Source organism: Pelodiscus sinensis, chromosome 30 (genome assembly GCF_052426305.1).
Source record: "Pelodiscus sinensis isolate ZL-2025 chromosome 30, ASM5242630v1, whole genome shotgun sequence".
Taxonomy (NCBI): domain Eukaryota; kingdom Metazoa; phylum Chordata; order Testudines; family Trionychidae; genus Pelodiscus; species Pelodiscus sinensis.
The window spans coordinates 6,613,116-6,636,298 of NC_143081.1; the positions used below are offsets into that span (position 1 = coordinate 6,613,116).

General features: G+C 53.4%; 1 protein-coding gene and 1 pseudogene across 1 annotated transcript; one reads left to right on the top strand and one right to left on the bottom strand.

The window, feature by feature from the left end:
- Nucleotides 1–1,525: 1,525 nt before the first annotated feature.
- Nucleotides 1,526–4,192, bottom strand: LOC149521075 (T cell receptor alpha variable 4 pseudogene; annotated as a pseudogene).
- A 2,373-nt stretch (nt 4,193–6,565) lies between these two features.
- LOC142821388 (uncharacterized) lies at nt 6,566–7,621 on the top strand. The gene is made up of 2 exons (XM_075912301.2): nt 6,566–6,819; nt 6,935–7,621. Exons 1-2 carry the CDS (start codon nt 6,580–6,582, stop codon nt 7,619–7,621), a joined length of 927 nt encoding a protein of 308 aa, XP_075768416.2. The 5' UTR covers nt 6,566–6,579.
- Nucleotides 7,622–23,183: the final 15,562 nt, after the last annotated feature.

The following is a 23,183-nucleotide window of genomic DNA, read 5'->3' on the forward strand; positions in this document are numbered from 1 at the left end:
TGCTGCACCCCTAGGTGGGGGTGTTGGCCCCAGAAATTGGTATGAACGGGAGCCATGTGGGGTATTGAATGGGAGCTTGTTGTTTTCTGATCCTGTGTACACTGTTTATGTGAGTATATAATGTCTGTGTGTGTAGATCTGTAATCTGTGTGGAAGCTGAATATTTCTTGGAATGTGGTTAAGCATGGCTATGGACAGGCTGAGTAGCAAAGCCCTGTGGAACAATGGCTCTCAATAGGCTATGGACACACCCAAAGAATGGGATTTGTCACCTGGGGGCAGCCAGCAGGGAACATAGAGATTGGCCTCTGACCAGGTGACTTGCTGCATACAAGAAGACGCCAGGAAGGAGGTATAAAGAGGCCATGCGGTCGATGCCATTTTGTTCTCAGCTCAGCACTTCATCCCAGAGGCAGCACTGCAGGGATTGAAGAGCCTGGAAGACCTGTGAACCCATCCTGATCGTAGGATGTGCAATAAGAACTTTTAAACCAGCAGCTGTACATCTCTGCTAGAGCCTGCATCGAGAACTGGGAGATTCGGTGCATGTAACGTACTGTACTTTAATAACCTTACTCTCAGGCTTTTCTTTATTGTAATAATAAACCTTTAGATATAGATTCTAAAGGATTGGCCCAGCGTGATTTGTGGGTAAGGTCCAGAGGGTAAATTGACCAGGGATCTGTGGCTGGTTTCTTGGAACCAGACAGGACTTGTTCGGGGTAGGTGGGATTGGGTGTTAGGACCCCCCCCCCCACCTGTGTATGAGGCCCGGGGCCAACTGGGGCACGGATATTGCTGGGGTGTCGGAGGGGTTTTGCTCGGGACGCTTCAGGCAGGCAGCTGAAGCGCTCTGTGAGACTGGTTTGTGGCCTGTGTGGAGAGGTCGCCAGTCGGGGGCTGTAAGAAGCCCCGGATTCGAGCAATTCGCCCTGAGCGGACGCCCTCAGCTGTGCCCAGACACGGCCCGGTCCGTCACACAGAGACCGACCTGTAAGTTGAATTTAGCCAGCGCCTCCGTGCCCCCGCGTGGCCAAACGTGCCCACAGCACCCGCGACAGCTCGCAGGAGACTTTCTTACCCCTGGAGCACCAAATCCGACTTTCGCGACCAGGCCGAGCGTGTTTCCCAGGACAGTAGGGGAGGATGGTCCTGGACAGTTTTTCTCCCTGTGCAGAAGGAGGGGAACATCTCTCTTCTGGCCCCGTCAACCCCCCTGGAGCGTGTGACCCTCCCACCCGTATTGTGCGAGTGTAGTCTGGTTCCGTGTGAGCGCCACAAGCTTCCTTCCAGCCTTTACCTCTTATTTTCCCTCATTTTTCTCTCTGAAAGGGATCAACTCTAAAACCCGCCTAATCAGCGCCCGGAGAGACTTTGGGAAATTTGGCCCCAATAGGTTTTATTCACCTCTTGTCATCTGACTGTCGCTCCACTTCCCCAGCCGAAAGCGTGTCTGGCATCCCCCCCCCCCTCCAGCCCCCTACATACACGGCGATACTTATTGTACGGGGCCCGCCCCTGGCTGTCACACTGTGTCGCCCAGAGCGCAGTAATACACCGCCGCGTCCTCCAGCCGCGCCCTGCGCAGGACCAGCGCACTGGATTTCCTGTCCCCGGGGATGTGCAGGGCTCCCTCGGGCTCGGAGCTAGGCGTGGTTCCGCTGTACCCAGACACGATGAACTGGGGCCCTCGGCCCGGGAACTGCCGGTACCAAAACACACTGTCACTCGTCGTGATTGCGGGGTGGTTGCAGGTGAGGTTCTGTTCGGCTCCCTCCAAAGCTTTGGCGGAGTCCGGCTGCTCGATCTGAGCCCGGCCCCGGGTACCTGGGAATTAAAACCTGGCAGAGTTAAGTCAGTAACTGAGGAACTTTAGGACACGGCAGTAGGGTGGACTGGGTGTATTGGGTGGGATGGGAAGAGGGAGAGAGAGGGGTGTTGATTGGGATGGGCGGGGGAGCAGGGGTGTGGTAGGTGGGGTGGGAGGGTTTGGGGACAGGGGTGGCTGGAATGGGCAAGGGGCAGCTGGAAACAGGAAATCTTACCCCAAACGAGAAGCAGCAAAATCGCTGCACCCCGCGTTGTTCCCATCCCCGCACAAATCAGGGTGTCTCTGCTCTTCCCCGATGACCCTCCGCTGGTCTCTTTCCCCAGCCCCACAGACCCTCACCGGGACAGACACCGGGCCCTGTTCCCACCGCTGCAGACCCGGGGAGCGACACGCGCGCTGTGACCCTGCTGTTGCTGCTGGATTTTGAGTTGGGTCCTGGGTGGTGTCAATGACACAAACCCCGCCCCGGAGAGTCTGTGCTTAGGCGCTCAAAGGCTCCGCGTGTCCGCCAGGAGCTCCGAGCGGAGAGTGAACTGCCAGGCTGGGAGGGAGAGAAAGCAAAGCCAGGGAGGGTGTGAAAAGGATCCAGAGGCCGACAAGTCTACATGGAGCGTGGCACGCGGAGCCCTCTGCCGGGCGACTGGAGCTGTGCAGCACAAACCCTCTCTGCAGAACTTTGCCAAAGTCTGTGGTCCCCAACCCTTTTAACCACAAGCTCTCCTTTTCAACTTAAGTCCATGTAAGATCTCCCTGAAACCGAAATATCCTTGTCCCTCTTCCTACCCCGCCGATTTCAGGCCCTGTCTCTGCTCCACCTCCACCATCCTCAGTCCCTTTTAAGAGGCTCGCTAGGGGGTTGGGTGCAGGCTCTGATCTTGGCCCAAGGGGTCTGAAGTGTGGGACAGGCTCCAGCCTCAGTCTAGGGTAGGGGATTGGGGTTCAGGAGGGGTTTCAGGATGCAAGCTCTGGGAAGGAGTTTGCGTGCGGGGAGACCCACCTCCCGGGCAGGTGCCTGAGTGCAGGGATGGAAAAAAATAGCCCACTTTTCCAGCAGTAAAAGTAGTAACAACCACCCCATCCCACCCCCGTTAGGGTGGAAGAGGAGAGAGAAGGACCGTGTGTGAGAGAGAATGACAGAGACACACAAAGCATGTGAGAGTGACCGATATTTGAATTGCCTATCGCCTTCCACCCCTTCTCTCTGTGTCGAGACAGGGTACAGAAGTGTGGGGAGGGACACCCCAACATCAGTGAACCCATTCTCCCTCCCACACCTTGCACAGCAAACCGGAGGCTCCCACAGTGGCAGCTGCAAGGCAGAGGGCAGGAGCAGAGGGACAGTGCGGGAGCAGCAAATGAAGTACCAGACCTTGAGAGTTTCCAGGCCAAACAAGTCAGGATCCCCTGTGAGAGGCTCTGAGATTTACTAGTAGATCCTGATCTACTGGTTGGTGACCCCTTGTGACGTAGTGGGGGTACCTGGCTGGTTTCTATGCTGCTGGCTCTGGGGGAACCCCCACTGGCTGCCGTGGGTACCACGACCCAGCAAAACAGGATGAGTCACTATGCAAACCAGTGGCCAGACACCCCCCATGGAGAGGAACAAAGGAAGGTGGAATGCTGCCTTGGCTGGGGGGCAGGGCTGGAAGTTAGGGAGTTGGTTGCTGGCTGTCGGAGGGCATGGAGGAGAGCCTAGGAGAAGGGGCTGGAGTTTAGGGGCCCAGTCTCCCCCATCTCAAGGGGGCCTGAGGCATCCTAGCCCAGTTACTGTGACCAGATTACATCTGTGCTGCGCTGTGCTGGAGGAGCAATAAACCACCCTCAATTCCACTGGCTGGTGCAGTCTGTTTGTGCCATTTCGGGGTGCAGGAGACGGGGAACCCCCAACGCGCCGTACCACGACCCAGCAAAACAGGATGAGTCACTATGCAAACCAGTGGCCAGACACCCCCCATGGAGAGGAACAAAGGAAGGTGGAATGCTGCCTTGGCTGGGGGGCAGGGCTGGAAGTTAGGGAGTTGGTTGCTGGCTGTCGGAGGGCATGGAGGAGAGCCTAGGAGAAGGGGCTGGAGTTTAGGGGCCCAGTCTCCCCCATCTCAAGGGGGCCTGAGGCATCCTAGCCCAGTTACTGTGACCAGATTACATCTGTGCTGCGCTGTGCTGGAGGAGCAATAAACCACCCTCAATTCCACTGGCTGGTGCAGTCTGTTTGTGCCATTTCGGGGTGCAGGAGACGGGGAACCCCCAACGCGCCGTCACACCCCTGGCCTAAGTATTTTGTTTCTGCCAGGTACAGGGGTAAAGGCGGGTGCTGTCAGACAGCCCAACTGTGGCAATAACACTGAGTGAGCCCTGATGCATTGTGGGAGAGTATCCAGGCGGAAAGGAATTTAATAAGTACTGAGACAGGAAATTATCTTGTTTTCCAGTAAAATTGGTGGCGAGCAGAGAACAAACAGGGGATTGCACTGTGCAGCTGTCCATATTTCGAGATAACGTTCTTGCCCCTTGAGTGTGCCAGATTTTTTGGTTTGTTTGTTTCAGTTTTACCTTTTAACTTAACTTTTTTTTCTCCAAACACAATTTTCCCTGGAACTTTTCCAAAGTTTTGAATCTGAAATGGCCACTTAAATAAATGAACAGGTGTGCAGAGACCTTGGTAAATTTGGCCCCAAATACTTTATTAGTCAGGGCTGTTCTTTGAGATCCTCTCTCCTCTCCGCTACAGGGAATGACACCCACGTTCCTCTCCCCCATCAGACACATGGCCCAAGCAGGGTGATATTTATTGCATAGCTCTGAGCTATTTCGCTGAATCTGATCACCATCAGTTCAGTCCTGCAGTTCCAGAAGTGTCCATATCTGCCAGGGTCCCACTGAGGCCCAGGGGTGAGTTAGAGCTCTATAAAATCATGACTTGAGTGGAGAAAGTGAATAAGGAAAAGTTATTTACCTACTCCCACAATGTAAGAACTAGGGGTCTTCAAATGAAGTTAATAGGCAGCAGGTTTAAAACAAACACAAGGAAGTTTTTCTTCACTCAGATCACAGTCATCCTGTGGAACTCCCTGCCAGAGGATGTGGTGAAGGCCAGACTTTAACAAGGTTAAAAAAAGAGCAAGATAATGGGTGGTGTGGCAGAGCTTGTGTCTGTCTGTGCATGTGTATATGTGGTATGTTACCTCTCCCGCTTTTCCTCTCTCTCTCTCTCTCTCTTTTTCTCTCTCTCTGTATGTGTGTGTGTGCGCATGCGCACATGCGCATAGATGACCTTTTCAGGGCAGCACCCACCTCTCTTTAGAGACTTAACTGCACCGTCTACGGAGTTTGATATTCCTCGCAGAACAGAGGCGCTCGGTAACACACACGCGGATTTTGCACGGCAGCCCTGCCGGACCGTGTCACTGTGTCACTCACAGCGCAGTAATAGGTGGCGGAGTCGCTCAGTTCGGCGGCCGCTTTCCGCAGGTGGAAGGAGTCCGGTTTTCTCTTGGCTTTAGCGCCGAATCTCCTCCTATGCCCCTCATCCGAGTCCTGGCTGCCCGCGTCCCTCAGGAAAAGCTGCAGGGGCTGGCCGGGGCGCTGCACGTACCAGAAGGGGGAAGGGTACCCGGATACCTTGTAGGTGCAGTTCAGAAGCACGGGGTCCCCCTCAGAGACTCAAACGGGTCCTGTCACTTGGGTCACCAAGTCCCCCTTGATCCGCTCTGCGGGGAGGAGAAAGCAGAGCAGAGCCACTCAGGGGCTGCGCACTGAGTCCATGGCCTCTCAGGGAGTGTAAACTGCAGTCGAGTACTGAATTCGGAGCGGATCCAACATGCCCATCATTGGTGCAAGGGGATGGTGCAGAGCCATGAAGAATCCACCCCCAGCGCCTCTTGGACACGGAGCGCTCCAGGGAGACTGGCAGCTGTCACTCACCGAGCGCCACGTCACCTGGCTAGGGGGACCCCCTGTGAGAATCTGACCTGAACCTCTCTGCAGCTGAACCCCAGACTCGGTCCTGTTTCAGCCAGAACAGCCCTTCAGAAAACCACCAAGCCCGGATTTTCTCACTGCCCGTGACGCCGAACCCAGCCCCCGGACCCAGGGCGCGTCGGGCCTGGTTATTGGAATTAGATGTCTCTCCTCCTGGCTTCAAATCCCAGCCACGGGGAGCCGCTGTAAGTAGTATAAGGGCCCTACCATCAATCAAATGTTAGCCCCGCCCCTGACCCCGGAAGTCCCGCCCCTGGCACCGGAAGTCCCATCTCCCCTGTCACCGGAAGTCCAGCCCCTGGAGGGTAGTACATCCGGGTCAATAGGGGCAGGTGACTGGAAGTAAGGGGTGTCATGTGGCCCCTCTAAGGACTCGCCCCGCCTCCCTCCACCTATAAGGAAGGGTTTTTCCCCTGTAGGACTGCCCCACAACCCGCTTTGACCAATCGCGGGCAGTTCCGGGACCAGATGACCCGCCCAGAAGTGGGTCGTGTGACCCCTCTAAGAACTCGTCCCACCTCTCTCTACCAATCAGGAAGGGTTTTTCCCCTGTAGGACCGCCCCGCGAACCGCTTTGAGCTATCGGGGGGCAGTTCTGGGACCGGATGACCCGCCCGGAAGCGGGTCATGTGACCCCTCTAAGAGCTTCCCATGACACCCTCTTCCAATCAGAACATAGCACTTCCCCATAAGTTCTAGCACCACACAAAAGAGGCCATCTTGTTCCAAGAGCACGTGTTTCCAAGAGCGTGCAAACGCTGAGTGGAAACATGGCTTCTTTCACCAACTTTGTTTTGGTGCTGAGAAGAAAGCGCTACATCAGCAACAGTTCCAAGGAGGAAGGAGAAGTTGAAGGGAGCCCTTTGGCCCAGCCACTGATGGATACACCAGTATCTGACGCCGAAACCCAACCGCTCACGAGGCAGCCTGATGAGCTAGATGGCCTGGAGGAGGAAGGTGCCCACGGCTCCCAGGAGTCGGACAAGACACATGGAAAAGAAGCCAAACAGGTAAGTGAAAGATCGAAGTTGGGGCATCATGGGGTTAGGAAACCGGGATTTTGTAAACTTAAAAAAAAATGACCAGAGCGTCTTACATTATTTCTTTCTGGCAATCTTTTGACAGCTTGACAATGCCTTTCTAGCTGACCCTCAGACCCAGGACAGCATTGCATCGGACAAGGCAGACGAACCGGGCCCACCTTGTTTTTGCTCAACACCGATACAAAGCATTGAAGAGAACGCCAAGGATGACGGCCATGAAGAATTCAGGCGGTGGCTTGGCATTGACCTAGTTGAGCCAGTGCCACATCATAAGCGTAAAAAAGTCGTGTGCTCCATTGTACGCATTGGTGTTTATACCGTCCTTAGTCACTGTCTTAGGGAAAAGCTTTTTGAGGACTGTGAGGGTTGCGTCATAGATGCGCCAGCCCAGCGGCACCATGACTGTGTGATTTGGACTCCGGAGGATATAAACTGCAAGCTCTGGGGCCTATGTGCTGAACTGTGTTTGGAAAGCTTATTAAATACTGTTATTGCCGTAGGTTATGCTATGCAAAGTCTGTGCTTAACTCAAGAACACTTAGCACAAGGGGTGACTTTGGTAAATGCAGTGCAATTCAGTCAAGATCCTCACAGTGTTTTAAAGACCATGACCAAGCCAAAAGACGCCTGCTTAGAGCGTTATATTGAATGTTTGGTGCGTACAAAAAGTTACAGAACCCTGCTTAAGAAAAAGACTATTTGTAAGATGTCTAAAAGGATGAAGTTAGAGAATGGTGAGGGGACACACATGAGATATAAAACTTGGTAGCTGTAAAAATCTATTGAAAAGGGGCTTTTGTGACAATCTTCTCTCAGAAGGTTTGTGTGATCCTTACATGAGTAAAAGTTTTGGTGGAACACATGGTCTGTATGTCTTTTAAATAAAATCATTTAAAAAAATAAAGTTTGTGAGAATCCATTTTGTATAAAGGGGCCCATTTACTGAAAAACCCCTGAAAAATGTATGGTAGAAACTCGAGGGAAGGAAAAACCCCTCAAATATTTTGTTTTTTAAATAAAAGGAAAAAATTACCACCACCACCCCAGTTAGGATTTATTAGACATGAACTCAATGGTTTAACCGCACCTCGCTGAATAGCCAGGGGCTCCAGTCAATGATTAGGTTTAGGTGTGACCACTTACCCTTGTTGAGGTTAATGTTCAGTAATTAAATTTGATGGGTTGGATGGGTGGGCTCTGATGAATATCTAATTAAATAACACTTCAGGAGTTTGCAGATGGTATTGGACAGTTTAAATATAACCCCTGGGGCTGGTAGAGCGCTATTGGACAGTTTAAAGGACACAGGCGTTGGTAGAAACACTATTGGACAGTTTAAATATGACCCAGGAGTTGGTTAAATGCTATGGGCTACTTTTTCTAGCCATTAAAAGTTAAAAAAAAAAATTAAGGATCTAACCCAAAACTGAAATGTTTCCAACTTTTACCCATACTTTAGAACAAGCATTTTCTCTAAAGACAATCAAACATTTAAAAGCATTTTATTTAAACCCCAAGCCTTAAGCATGAAAGAAGCATGTTTAAAAAAAACAAACCCCAAGACATGTATTGATATCTGCAAAGGGTCTCCACATGGAAATGGGTACAGCTACATTAAGGATTGGTGCTTTTACTGTTAATACTGTAAGAAAGCCCTACAAAAAATGTATTTTAACTAAAAGAAAAAAAATGTAGCCAAAAGCAACTCAGGTGTGGAGACAGCTTAATTCTTCCACCCCCAGATCAGAAAAGGCAATGTTAGGGAGGGGTGCCTATGTCTTTAAGGATCTATTATTTCAGAGCTGCAGTGATCAAATTCACCTGCTAGCTACTACATTGAAGTTGTTTGAAACAATGGGCTAGGAGGGTATAAAAAACCTAGGTATTGGGGTGACTGTCCTTTTCAACAGAAACTTTCTTGAATGGCTGCTGGACTGCAACAGGAGAAGGTATGTTCCCTGTTTGTAACTTTGAAAATATATATTCTATAATGTCTCTCTTTGGCCATGCTCCCTTAGTAAAATAATGGTGGCTATCTTTATTGCAGTGTGATCTGTTTAACATGGAACCAGTAATTTTAAGCTGCAGTTCCCCACCAGGCCAAGGTAAAAACCATTTTTAACTGTAGTTGTGCTTAATACTGTTGAAAAAAAAACCTGGGTAATACTAACTAATTTTTGTGCTTATTCTTTAACCTTAAGGCCCAAGCACACATGGGGGGGAACAGAACAAGCATGTGCCTGCAACAGTGTCCCATAGTGAAAGGTAACTTTTGCAATTGGCTTTTAAATGTATGTGGGGTTGGTGTGTGTGTGTGTGTGTGAGATGAGGTCTGTGCAAGACCTAGGTGTGTTTTTAAAATGGGGTTTGAAGCATTTGGGGGTAATCCTAACTCACATTTTTTTTGCTTGTTTTTTATTCCGTAGTCCCAAATATACATAAGGGAAAACAGAATAGCCCTGTGCCAGCATGCCTTTACCCTGTGGTAGAAGGTAACTATCCATAATCATTTTTAAAGCGTGTGGGTTATTTTTTTTTCTTTTAACTAATTGTAATGTTTAAATTGTGAGTTGGTTTTTTTTCAAAACTTAATTGTGGGGGAGCTTATTGCTGTTTTTAAACTATATGTTGGCAAACTGCTGGTATAGAGTGTTTGGTGGGCTGCTCTTTCTGTGCCAAATGTATTTTGAAAATAAATGTTCAATTCTGAGTTGGGGGAGGAAGCGGTGGAGTTAGGCTAAAAGTATCTGGGATGGTTACAAAAATGTGTGTTTTTACCTGGAGTTTTTATTTTAAAAAAAGCTGGCTGGGGTTAAGTTGTAGGTGATTCAGGGGCTTATGCTAGAGATAAGTGGTTTTTAAAAAACAGTTTGTTGCATACCCCTGCTTTTAAAAATATAGTTGCAAATGGTTTTAAAACAGCTGTGGGGAGTTTTTGAAGGTGTGTGTGATGGAGTTTGTAACAGACACAGGTGTGTTTTTAAAATAGATGTTGTCAAACTGCTGGTAAGGTGTGTTTGGTGGGTTGCTTTTTCTGTGCAAAATGTGATGTGTTAAATGCATGTGGGTTTTGAAAAGTCTATGGCTGCAAACTTGGTTTGGTGTGTTTTTTAAAGCTGCTGTTTAGTGTATGTGTGTGGAGGGAGGGGAGAGGGGCTGTGCAAGGCATAGGTGAAGGGTTTTTTTAAGTACTTGGTTTGTTTAAACTAACAAGGGGTTTTAAAAGCAGTCTTGGCTTTTATTCTGCAAAATGAGATGTATTTAAAAAATTGTGTGGTTTTTTGTTGCTTGTTTTTTTAAGTGGTAGAAACAAACTCAAAACTCATGTTGGTTGTACAGCCTGAAATGGATTATTTTGTTTTTAAAGCTATAACTTTTTAAATTTTACAAGAGGGTTTCATGTGTTTTATAATAATGTTGTTTGCTCCACAGTACAGTAAAAACATGAGAGGTCCTTAGACTAGAGGGAAAACAAGCTCAAAAGAAAAAGGAAAGAGACAGCTGAAAAAGAAAATTCACCAGCATCAGTGACTGATGGATTGATGAAGCCCAGTAAATATATTTTGCTTATTGGTTTGGTTGCTCTATGAGGTTTTAAGTAAATACACAGGTGTGGGTGAGAGAGATGGTAAAGTGTACGTGTGTGGTTTTTTTTGTAAAATGTTTTTCCCCCACCTCAGGCATGGACAACTTTTCTGACAATGCTGTAGACAGAGCTACGAGGACACCTCCTCCAGAACGGCCAAAGAACCAGGAATCTGCTTTGAGACCCTTAACAACGCAAAACAGCACGAGTGCAGATGAAGCATCCGGGTGGTCTGAACCTCACATACGTCGAACCCAAGGACAAAACAAAAGACACTGGTAAGAAACAACCATGCAACCACAACTCCAGTTCCTCAGCGGCCACTGCCACACCATGCCCTGAGAACTGTGAGCGAAAATGCCCACATTCACAAACCCGGAGCAGGCGCTCTAGGGGTTCTGAACGTGCGCAAAACCACACACATTCACAAACCCGGAGCACGCGCTCTAGGGGTTGTGAATAAAAAACCAAGGACTGACAAACTCTCACACAAACACAACTCCAGTTCCTCAGCGGCCACTGCCACACCAAGCCCTGAGAACTGTGAGCAAAAACGCCCACATTCACAAACCCGGAGCAGGCGCTCTAGGGGTTCTGAACGTGCGCAAAACCACACACATTCACAAACCCGGAGCATGCGCTCTAGGGGTTGTGAATAAAAAACCAAGGACTGAAAACTCCTGCAATGCCGAGGTGTTGCAGCCACACAAACACCACTCCAGTTCCTCAGCGGCCACTGCCACACCAAGCCCTGAGAACTGTGAGCAAAAACGCCCACATTCACAAACCCGGAGCAGGCGCTCTAGGGGTTCTGAACGTGCGCAAAACCACACACATTCACAAACCCGGAGCACGCGCTCTAGGGGTTGTGAATAAAAAACCAAGGACTGAAAACTCCTGCAATGCCGAGGTGTTGCAGCCACACAAACACAACTCCAGTTCCTCAGCGGCCACTGCCACACCAAGCCCTGAGAAAACTGTGAGCAAAAACGCCCACATTCACAAACCCGGAGCAGGCGTTCTAGGGGTTCTGAACGTGCGCAAAACCACACACATTCACAAACCCGGAGCATGCGCTCTAGGGGTTGTGAATAAAAAACCAAGGACTGAAAACTCCTGCAATGCCGAGGTGTTGCAGCCACACAAACACAACTCCAGTTCCTCAGCGGCCACTGCCACATCAAGCCCTGAGGAAACTGTGAGCAAAAACGCCCACATTCACAAACCCGGAGCAGGCGCTCTAGGGGTTCTGAACGTGCGCAAAACCACACACATTCACAAACCCGGAGCACGCGCTCTAGGGGTTGTGAATAAAAAACCAAGGACTGAAAACTCCTGCAATGCCGAGGTGTTGCAGCCACACAAACACAACTCCAGTTCCTCAGCGGCCACTGCCACACCAAGCCCTGAGAACTGTGAGCAAAAACGCCCACATTCACAAACCCGGAGCAGGCGCTCTAGGGGTTCTGAACGTGCGCAAAACCACACATTCACAAACCCGGAGCACGCGCTCTAGGGGTTGTGAATAAAAAACCAAGGACTGACAAACCATTCTCCCAAAACCATAAGCTCATCACAGCTCCCCCATATTCTAGTATGGGGGAAGAGTTTGATGCTTCATTCAGAAAACTGGTGCACTCTGTATCCTCGGGGCCTGAAAGAAAGGGGCCTGGGCAAAGGGGTCATCCTCAGGGGTTCCCATCAGATAAGGTGTAAACAAAAGGGGGGACAGCATTTGGCGGATAAATGGGTGGCTACCAAAAAGTTCCAGGCCAAGATCACTGCAAAATTTTGAAAAAAGGCTAAAGAGGTGATGAGGGAAAAATACCAAAAAAGGATGCCCCCTACTGGAGGCTCATAAAATGGCTTATCTGACCTGCGGGGTGGTGATGAGCAGTGGCTTTAAAAAGCCAGAGCAGTGCAACCAGGGGAGCGAAGCGGACAGGGGACTGCAGACAGAGGAGTTGAAGAGGGAGAGCAAAGCGACCCCACCGCTGAAGAGGCTACCCGGTGAGTACAAGCTGTAGTGTGTGTGTGTGTGTGTGTGTGTGTGTGTGTGTGTGTGTGTGTGTGTGCGCGCCTGACGGTTTGAATTTTACAGTTTGAAGTGTGAATTGAGTCTGATTCCATGTGAGTGCTAGCAGTTTCAGTTTCAGCTTCTGTGGCACTTGGGACTGAGACACGTGCATCCTGGAGGTGAATGCCTGGCTGCGAAGATGGTGTTGCCAGGAGGGATTCGGCTTCCTTGACCACGGGGTGCTCTTCCAGGAAGGACTGCTTGGCGGAGATGGAGTTCACCTTTCCAGGAGTGGGAAGGCCTTGTTTGGACACAGACTGGCTAACCTTGTGAGGAGGGCTTTAAACTAGGTTAGACGGGGACAGGTGAGCAAAGCCCACAGGTAAGTGCTGAATGTGTGAGACTGGGAGATGGGTTGGAAATGGGGGGGGGGGGGACTACGGCCTATAATGGCAAGGAGAAAGGAGGGTCAGGGCACAACAGGGAGGCAAGATCAAATCAGTATCTTAGATGCCTATATACAAATGCGAGAAGTATGGGTAATAAGCAGGAAGAACTGGAATTGCTAACCAATAAATACAACTATGATATCATTGGTATTACAGAAACCTGGTGGGATGGGACGCATGATTGCAATGTTGGTATGGAAGGGTACGGCTTGCTCAGGAAGGACAGACAGGGAAAAAAGGGAGGAGGGGTTGCCTTGTATATTAAAAATGTACACACTTGGACTGAAGTGGAGATGAACGTAGGAGATAGCTGTGTAGAGAGTCTCTGGGTTAAGCTAAAAGGGGTAAAAAACGAGGGTGATATCATGCTAGGAGTCTACTACAGACCACCTAGCCAGGTGGAAGAGGTGGATGAGGCCTTTTTTAAACAACTAACAAAACTATCCAAAGCCCAAGATTTGGTGGTGATGGGGGACTTCAACTATCCAGACATATGTTGGGAAACTAACACAGCGGGGCACAGGCTAGCCAATAAGTTTCTGGACTGCATTGGAGACAACTTTCTGTTTCAGAAGGTTGAAAAAGCTACCAGAGGAGAAGCTGTTCTGGATTTGGTTTTAACAAATAGGGAGGAATTAGTTGAGAACTTGAAAATGGAAGACAGTATAGAGGACAGTGATCATGAAATAATAGAGTGCATGATCTTAAGGAAAGGTAGAAGGGAGACCAGCACAATTGAGGTAATGGATTTCAGGAAGGCAGATTTTGATAAGCTCAGAGAACTTGTAGGTAAGGTCCCATGGGAAGCAAGACTGAAGGGAAAAACAACTGAGGAGAGTTGGAAGTATTTCAAAGGGATGTTGTTAAGGGCCCAAAAGCAAACAATTCCGCTGTGTAGGAAAGATAGAAAATATGGCAAAAGACCAGCTTGGCTTAACAAGGAGATCTTGCACGATCTCAAAATAAAAAAGGAGTCCTATAAAAAATGGAAACTAGGACAAATAACAAAGGATGAATATAGGCAAGCAACACGGGAATGCAGGGGCAAGGTTAGAAAGGCAAAGGCACAAAATGAGATCAAACTAGCTACAGGCATAAAGGGAAACAAGAAGACCTTTTATAAATACAGACGGTGTCAGGCGGTGAAATGTTGTGTCCAGCGGCCCTTTCCTTCAGGGACAGGGCTGGGGGCAGCTTTCCTCATAGCGGCTCCTGGGAGAGCGGATGGGCTCCTGTCTTTCCTTTGTTTCCCTGGTGATTCTGGGAGCTCACCCCCATTTCTGGCAGGGTGAAATTCCGGATTTTGGGAAAGAAGGAAGTGTGTGTGTGTGTGTGTGTGTGTGTGTGTGTGTGTGTGTGTCTCCAAGATTCTGGCGTCGACCCCATACTCACTTTCACTGCCCCATGTCAGTCATATGTTCCTCTGAGCAGCCCCAGTCACTCCCGGCGCAGTAATAGGTGGCGGAGTTGCTCAGTTCGACGGCCGGTTTCCAGAGGAGGAAGGATTTGCCCTTGGTGTCGTGGGTGGCATTGAACCTTTTTCAGATCCCTTCTCCTGAATTTTGCCCGGCGAGGTCCTGCAGGAGCATCTGGGGGGGCTGGCCAGGATATTGCACGTACCAGAAGAGATAAGGAGTTAAAGAGAATTGGTAGGTGCAATTCAGACGCAGCTGGTCCCCTTGAGAGATGCCGATGCTGCCTTCGGTTTGGGTCACGGAGTCTGCCCCAAAGGTGCCTCCTGCGGGAGGAGCAGAGAACACACACACTCAGCTCCTTGTCTAGACACGGCCCTGAAGACCCTGAGATCGCAAGGAGATGCCCCGAGAGATGGTCCCTGGCACAGACCACGAACGGCGAAGCCAGGCAAAGCACGGGGACGAGCAGAGCCATGACCAGCACCGGCGGGAGCCATGCCGGGCTAGTGGGTGTGTGTCTAAACAGGGACAATTCCGCAGCCTCGCAGGAACCGGTTTCTCTGCAGGGCTCGCGACTTCGCAGGCGGGGACAGAAATACTCTCCCTGCTAAGGCCCCATGGCGCGGTCCGTGTCTCTGAGCGGGGTTGCCGGACGAGCTGACACCGACCTGCCCAGGAGCGAGTCTGGCTGCTCTGTGGTTCCCCAGCCCACCCAAAACCGGGTTGTCGGTGGAGGAGCGAGTCTCTGGACTGTGTGAATATGGCCCCATGGCGTGAACAGGTACCGGAGGCTGATCAGGGAGGAGGAGGCTCGGTGCGGAGCGGGAGAGCAGGGGCGGTGTGGGGAAAATCAAATAACTCCAATTGAATAGAATCCAGGTGCCTAAACCCAAGAGGCGCCTATGACAATTCCAACCTTCGCAGCCAGAGGTGTGAGCAGCAGGCGGGTGGATGTGTGAGGGCAGACTGGACCGCTGTGGCCTTGTATCTATTATCCCGTGCCACACAGGCCAGAGACTTTCACGCTGTGCTCCCTGCACCATTGATAGGGTTCATGGCGGAGCTTGAGCGTGTTTTCCAGAAAGCGAAATCCAGGCCGGGTTCGAACCATCCGAGTGGCGAAGAACCCGGCGTCTCATCAGATACGTTGACACTTGAGTTTGCCCCGGTTTAGTGTCCAGCCCCCGGGGCTCACTCTGACTTTGTCTGCTGGATGAAAGACCCCCCTGGTACCAGAGATTCTCCCCCCACAAAGGTCCTTCCGGACTCTGGGCTCATTCTACTTTGTCTCTTGCCAGCTGTGCCCCTGGCGGTGAATTTCTGAGTGGAGCTGTGGTGCAGATTCCCAGAAACCAGTGAGAGGCTTTCATCTGCAGGAAGCCAGCTGCAGCCGGGCCCCCTTCCCCGCCACCTCTCCCCACCTGCACCGCCTTTTTCCTGCCTCTGGCTTCCTGACTTCATATGCAGGGGTCGGTTTCCCAGGGCAGGTGTGACGTAGTGGGGGTACCTGGCTGGTTTCTATGCTGCTGGCTCTGGGGTAACCCCCACTGGCTGCTGTGGGTACCACGACCCAGCAAAACAGGATGAGTCACTATGCAAACCAGTGGCCAGACACCCCCCATGGAGAGGAACAAAGGAAGGTGGAATGCTGCCCTGGCTGGAGGGCAGGGCTGGAAGAGGGTTAGTGAGTTGCTGGCTGGAAGCATGGAGGAGACAGCTTAGGGAAGGGGACTGGAGTTTAGGGGCCCAGTCTCCCCCATCTTAAGGGGGCCTGAGGCATCCTAGCCCAGCTCTGTGACCAGATTACATCTATGCTGTGCTGTATCCGGGAGAGGCAATAAACTTCCTCTATTCCACTGTCTGGTGCAGTCTGTTTGTGCCATTTCGGGGTGCAGGAGACGGGGGAACCCCATCGCGCCGTCCCAGTGCGCATGGGAACTATTTCCCTCTCTTTTTTCCTTGACAACATAAGCTACCAAATCAAAAGGTCATTTGGCTGCACATCCAGTAATTTGATCTATGCCAGTAAACGCCAGCAATGCCCCGCTGCTCTCTATATTGGAGAAACTGGATGGTCCCTACAGCAAAGAATCAAGGGACAAAAATCAGATATATGTAAAGGGAACATAGAGAAACCTGTTTGGGAACATGTCAACCGGCAGCATATTATGAGTTGGTTCCCTGGCTCCGCCCCTTGACAGCAGCTGAAACTTGGCAGGAACAAGTGACTGCAGCTCCCATTGCCCCCGTACCTGCAGATGTGCAGGTAAATATGGAGGCGTGGGGACTGTGCCGGGGCTAATCCTGGTGGACCAAATCCCACCCGCAGACCAGTATTTGCCCACACCTGTCCTAAAGGCATCGCGGTTCCACTTACTATATATAGCGAGAGCCTCGATTTCCTTCCTATCTAGATGAAGGGTGTGATGTAGTTGGGGGAGGGGTTGTCTGCTCTGTGACGTGGTCCCCCTGCTCTGTGATGGGAGATTCTCACTGACTCTCCCAGGCGTGTATTGACCCAGACACCCAGGCTCAGCCTCCCAGAGAGAGACAAAGGGAGGGGGCGGAGACCAGCACCTGGCTGGGGGGCAGGGCTGAAAGAGTTTGTTTCTGGCTGGTATCATGGAGGGAGCAGCCTAAGCAAGGGGCTCGGATTTAGGGGCCCAGTCTCCCCCATCTCAAGGGGTCTGAATCATCCTAGGCCTGCCCTGTAACAAGATGACATCTGTGCTGTGCTGTATCCTGGAGAAGCAATAAACTCCCTCCTATTCTACTGGCTGGTGGAGTCTGTTCCTGCCACTACGGGGGTGCAGGGGGCGAGGGAACCCCGACGCACCGCCACCACTTACTGTATTTCGAAAGCCTCGATTTCCTTCCTATCTAGATAAAGGGTCTTCCCGTCTCTGCTGTCCAAACCATCCTTTTACTTTTCCTCGGACCCGTCCGCTGCCCATCACCAAACGCTTCCTTTGTTTCTAACCCTCCCCCAATCTCTTCTCTGTCCTCTCTTGAGCGCTGGTCCAGATGCTCTTTAGAACTCGGATTCTGAACCCTCACTGGAATCCGCTGCCTCTCTCCGCCTCCCTCCTAATTAGCGTTTCATGGAACCGGTCCGGCCCCTTCGCTTAACCGTCCCTTTGCTTAACACCTCAATGATACTATTGCCCTGTCTCTCTCCCTGCTCTAATTTCTCACCTAAAGGCAGCCCGGGGAGGAACAAACCCCCAGAACTGTTCGGTCCCGAGTGTGTGTTTCCTAGGGATCAATGGCCCCTGACACTCAGGAATCATCAATTCGGCCCGGCCTGGCTCTGGGGAGCTGCATTTATAGGCAGGTGGGATGTTGAGCCCGGAGGGAGAATGTGTCTTCTGGTGCCTCCATGTGCGGGTCCCACCCAGAACGTTGGGCTTCGAGCTCTGTGGTAAGAACGGTCTCGTGTCTTTTGGAGACCTTCCGCCTGGGCCAGGAGCGGAGAGGCCAGGACACGTGTGAGGGGCGGGGGTAAAGTCCCGGCTCCGGGACAGTGACCGGCCTGGAGCCGAGCGGAGCTGGAAGATCCTTGGGTTAGCCAGCGGTTGGGGTGTTTGTTTGTTTGTTTGTAAAGAAATTGTCATAGCCAGGTCTGGTGCCAGATTGAAACCAGTTCTGTTGTCACACGTCGCACACCTTTACACGTGTTTTCATCCGGGTTTAACTTTGAGAGTTGGTGCATTTCAGCGATGGGGAGTGGAGAGATGTTTTGCGGGAGTTTTGGGGGGCGAGGGGTGTGCTTTGAATGAAATCCACGTTATTTCCCAGCAGTTATGAATAAAAACCGGATCCCTCCAAGGTTACAGAAAAATTAAGTTGAGGCATTAAAGGTCCCTCCTGGCTGCAGGGAAACCCCTTCCCCTTTCTGTGCCAGGCCCTGCTATACGCTGTGTCACTGTGTGTATCTGACGCAGGAACAGGCGGCGGTTGCAACTGTCAGCGAGCGGAGCTGCAGAGAAAACTGGTTCTTAGCGGTGTCTGCGGCGAAGGTGACTTGGGCCTGGAGGGACGGGGCGTAGCTCGTGTACCCGCTGTTTGCATGTAGGAGTCCCACCCACTGCAGCCCTGTCCCGAGGGACCGGGGGATCCATTGCCAGTAGGAAGTGCTGTCAGCGATGGACGCACCCGACACAGCGCAGCTCAGGGTGAGGGTCTCTCCGGGCTTCACCGTCCCCGGGCCGGACTGGACCAGCTGCACCTGGGAGCGGGCACCTGGGGAAAGCGAAACAAAGCGAGGAAAGATTCAGCCTCCGAACGTCCCTGCGTGTCCCGAACCCCCCGCTGCCCGCGGACACTCACAGCTGAGGGCAGGGAACACGGAAAGGAAAAGCAGCAGCAATTCCATTCTCGTTCCCCTTTGAGAGACTCCCCAGCGGGCAGGGCCGGGCCGGGCTGTGTCTGGGCGGAGACTGAGGCTCCTAGAACCAGGGGCTGGGATTTAACGCGGCATCTTCGGGCAGGGATTTGCATGCGGGTTCCCCAGGGCGGGGAGAAGAGATACCAGTGCCTAGTACAGGGCGGTGCGCTCTTAGGACAGGGGGCCTGTTTACATGACAGAGAACCGCGCGTTCAGCTCCGCACACGGATAATGTGGCTGTGAGAGGACTCTGGAGGGGACCCTGGACTGGGATGTAGGAGACCTTGCTGGGCCAGGGATTTTCATGGGGGATTCCCCCAGCGGGGATGAAATACAGGGGGCAGGAACCCCTATGGGAGCGCTCTCTGGTGGGTGGGAAAGGTCACTGCACAGCTCCTGGGGTTACGGGCTGTCTCTCCGGGTACAGCCTGGGCAGAGGCAGGGACAGGTTTCAATAGGCCACTGTCTCCATCATTAGCCTTGTAAACGGCTCGCGCTGCTCCTGCCAGGGATCTGACTTGCTCGCCCCAGGGCTCCGGGTGCGGGACTCAGACTGCCCCGGGCTGGGTGTCTGTGCAGCGCCGGGCACAGGCCGCTGGGATCCCCCTGAAGAGCTAATGCTGCTGCTAATCTGATTCCTGCCCCTTCCCCTCTTGCTGTTGCTAATGATGCTTCACACAGAGCGGCAGCGAAATGACATCATTTGCTGACGTCACAGCCCTACAGCTGGGGGGCAAAGGGAGCGAACAAGAGGTCTGGACCTGGGGCTGCCGCCCTGGCCAGGTGCATTTCAAAGCGAGGCCGTGGCACAGGCTAAGAGGCTGGCTACTTAATCCGCTTCCCCGTTTTGTGCCGGGCCCTGCTTAGCGCTGTCTCACTGTGTCTCTGGCGCAGTAATAGGTGGCGGTGTCCGCAGCTGCCAGCGAGCGGAGCTGCAGATAAACTTCGTTCTTGGAGGTGTCCCGGGTGATGGCGGCGCGGGGCTTGAGAGCCGGGCTGTACTCTGTGGTCCCCCCATCTGCAGTGCTGCGGATAACCCCGACCCACTTCAGCCCTGTCCCCGGGGGCTGCCGGACCCAGCTCCAATAGGAATCACTGACGGAGGCACCGGAGACTTTGCAGGTGAGACTGAGGGTCGCTCCCGGCTTCACCGTTCCCGGGCCGGACTGGACCAGCTGCACCTGGGAGAGGACGCCTGGAAAAAAAGCCAAATGGAGCAAACGTTACGCACTAGAGGAGTCTGCAGCTCGGCCCCCGATTCCCCCGCGTGTCCCACGGACACTCACAGCCGGGGGCGGCGAGCAGGGCCAGGAAAAGCAGCAGCGATTCCATTTTCCTTTAAGGCACTGAGGGGAACTCCCCAGCGGGCAGGGCCGGGCAGGTCTGTGTCTGGGCGGAGACTGAGGCTCCTAGAACCAGGGGCTGGTATTTAACAGGAACCCCCGGGCAGGGATTTGCATGCGGGTTCCCCAGGGCGGGCATAAGGGACCGCGCGGGCTGAGCGCTCAGTACATGGCGATGCCCCTCGGGGACACGTTTCCCCTTTACCTCCCAGAGAGGCCGGGCGCTCAGCTCAGCGCCGGTGAATGGCAGGAGGGGGCTGTAAGAGGCAGTTCGGGGAAGCGGGGGACCGGGCCCCGCACTGGAACCAAGGGGCCCTCTGGCCAGGGATTTCCATGAGGGTTTTCCTAGCGGGGATACAATAGCCGGGAAAGGGGCGGGGGGGGGGAGGGGCTGTGCTGGGAGCGCGGTCTGGTGGAGGGGAGCGTCCTCCTCACCCCCACCCACATCTGAGCCCTTGGAAACCGGTGGGTGTCTCCCCAGGCTCACGGGCTGCTCCAAAATGTGCCTTGCACCTGCCATGGACACAGACAGGGCCCCGGGGATGCCCAGAGGGGGAATCTCTCCCGGGAGGAGCAGATGGGGCAGGAACTGCAGCTGCAGGGAGAGGCTGGTTTCCGAGACGGACAAACCGCTTTATCGAAGGGGGGAGGGGTTAGTTTGTGCGTCGTGGAACAGAGACTCGTAGGGCTGGGCGGGTCCCGGAAGCGGGGTGGGGGGAACTGCAGCGCCCTGCGCTCCTGGAGTGTTCCCGAGATGATCGAGTGTTCCTGGAGTTGCGGTTGCAGGGCAGAGCCACTAGGGGGAAACGGACCCGCTGAGTTCTGGGGTCTCTCTCATTGGGAAGTCAACGCTGGGCCATGTCGAGGAGGGTGCGGGGTGATATCGGGAATCACTTGGTAAAATAACTTGGAATTGGTTCCACAGTCTCCGCCCCTTCCTTTGCATGACATGCCCGTTTGGAACCTGGTCTGAGCGGGAGGCTCGTAGGGCGAGCAGCTCAAACAGGATAAGGGGCTGCCCAGGGGCAGAACATGAGTCCTGGGAGGCTCTGGCTTAGAGGGGACGTGACATTCCCTCGCACAAAGCGAGGAATCCAGCCCTGACCCAGAACCGACATCTCAGCTTGTCTCCGCGCAGAGAATTAGCCCCGGGGCAGGCGGACACAGGACCATGGTCACCGCCCCACGGGTCGGACCCTCGTTCCCTCTAGTCCGAGAGCAGCTCCGGGACAGGGACCAGTGGCAGGCGCTCCAAAGTCAGTGAGAAAGCCCGCAGTGGGCGGAGCGGGGTCCCCGGCCTTCCCCATTATCCTCATCCCCATTCCCAGGCTCAAAGTCTGCAGGTGCGAGTGACCGAGGCTCCCATTAGCGGGAACCCCCCGTACCTGCAGAGGTGCCGGTAAATATGGCGGTGTGGGGGTCATGCGGGGGCTAACCCCGGTGGACCAGATCCGACCCGCCGGCCAGTATTTGCCCAGCTCTGTCCTAAAAGCATCGAAGTGCCGCTTACTTTATTTCGAGAGCCTCGATTTCCTTCCTATCGAGATAAAGGATCTTTCCGTATCTACTGTCCAAGCCATCCTCTTACTTTTCATCCGGCCCTTCCGCCAGGGGCGGACTGGCCCGGGGGGTACCGGGAATTTCCCGGTGGGCAGTCCTCAGAAGGTCTGGCTGTGGGCTGCTGGAGGAGGAGGGGGATTGTGACGGGGGCCGCAGCCCTGCACTTTGTGGCTATGTCTACACAGGGCCGGATTAAGGGGCGAGGTAGACAGGTAGCTTCCCGGAGCGCCAACTTGATTGTAAGGGGCGCCCCGCTGTGCTGCCGGGCCGGGGGGAGCGGGGAGCGAGGGCGAAGCAGCCAGTGATGCCCGTCCCGCAGGCCCAGGGGAAGTAAAGGGAGGAACGGGTTCAAAGGTGTAAAATCTCCCTTTCAGCCACAAGCTTGTTCTCAGCTCTGTGCCCAGCGCCCGGATGTTCGTGTCTCTGCTGCCCCCTCGTGGCGGCCTCGGATTCGCCACGCTGGGTTTTTGCAGGCGCATCAATAGGTTTCGTGTCTCTGTGTCTCTAGCGCAGTGAGAGCGGGCGGTGTCCTCGGGCTTCCGGCCGGTCATTTGCAGGTGCAGCAGGTTGTTGGAGTTCTCCCTGGAGATCATGAGTCGGCCCCTAACTGCATCAGAGTAGAACGTGCTGCTCCCACCGCCGCTGCTGCTACCGGCCACCCACTGCAGCCCCTTCCCGGGAGCCTGCAGGACCATTTCCCCCAGCAGGCCCGGCGCCCCCGGCCGCTCACTAGCTCCTCTTGCTGGGAGCTGCGCAGCCAACGGCAGAGACAAACGTTGTCAGCCCCGCCCCCGTTCCCTCTGGAGCAGGTACCCGCGGGAGGCGCTGGGCTCTGCCCACGCCCGGTAATGGGGAGCAGACAGAGCTGGCCACCGGCCCACCAAGGTTCCAGCCCATGGTATTAGTGTAGCTCCAATGACATCAGTGGGCGGAACCATCCCATGGAACAGCTGAACCAACAGAACCAGTGGGGTCAATTCCGACCTGGTGCGAATGAGGCTCTCGCCAATGGGGCCAGATTTCCAGCCGGCACAAACCAGGGCAGTTTAGCCCGAGCCGGTGGAATTGTGCGTATTTCTGCAGGCTGGGAATCTCGGCCATTGTGCGTAGCGCGGTAACTAGCTCAGAGCGGGGCCATACGCGCGGTTGTGGTTCTATCTCTCTACTGGAGCATTTTGAGGCCTCTGTGATCCCCGCGACCACAGACACCCCCTAGGCAATGAAGGCCACTGCCCCAAAGGAAGGACAATCTGGCGGGTTAGATTCGCCAGGCAACCCCGGGATGCGCATGCTCAGGACCCATCAGAAGTCAACGAGAAGGGGGTGTCCGAATTCCCCGCGAGACTTGGAATGTGCCACGGCAGGCGCGTGCCAGAAACACGAGTGTGCGGAACGAAGCAGCGAGATAAGGTCGCTGCTGGTTAGTGCGATTAGCGGCTGTTGCCACACGCAGGAGGAAACCCGCTTCTCCTTTTTGAACGGCGGTGAATGGGGTTTCTCTCGCTGTGTCTCTGGCACAGTAATACACGGCGGTGTCTCCCGCCTGGAGGCTGCCCACTTGCAGGAAGGCGGTG

What these genes read in the sequence shown, in the direction of transcription:
- LOC142821388 (XM_075912301.2), top strand. Translation starts at nt 6,580, where the DNA reads ATGGCTTCTTTCACCAACTTTGTTTTGGTGCTGAGAAGAAAGCGCTAC. An exon ending in ATGGAAAAGAAGCCAAACAG is followed by an intron (nt 6,820 to 6,934) that starts GTAAGTGAAAGA and finishes ATCTTTTGACAG; the next exon opens with CTTGACAATGCCTTTCTAGC.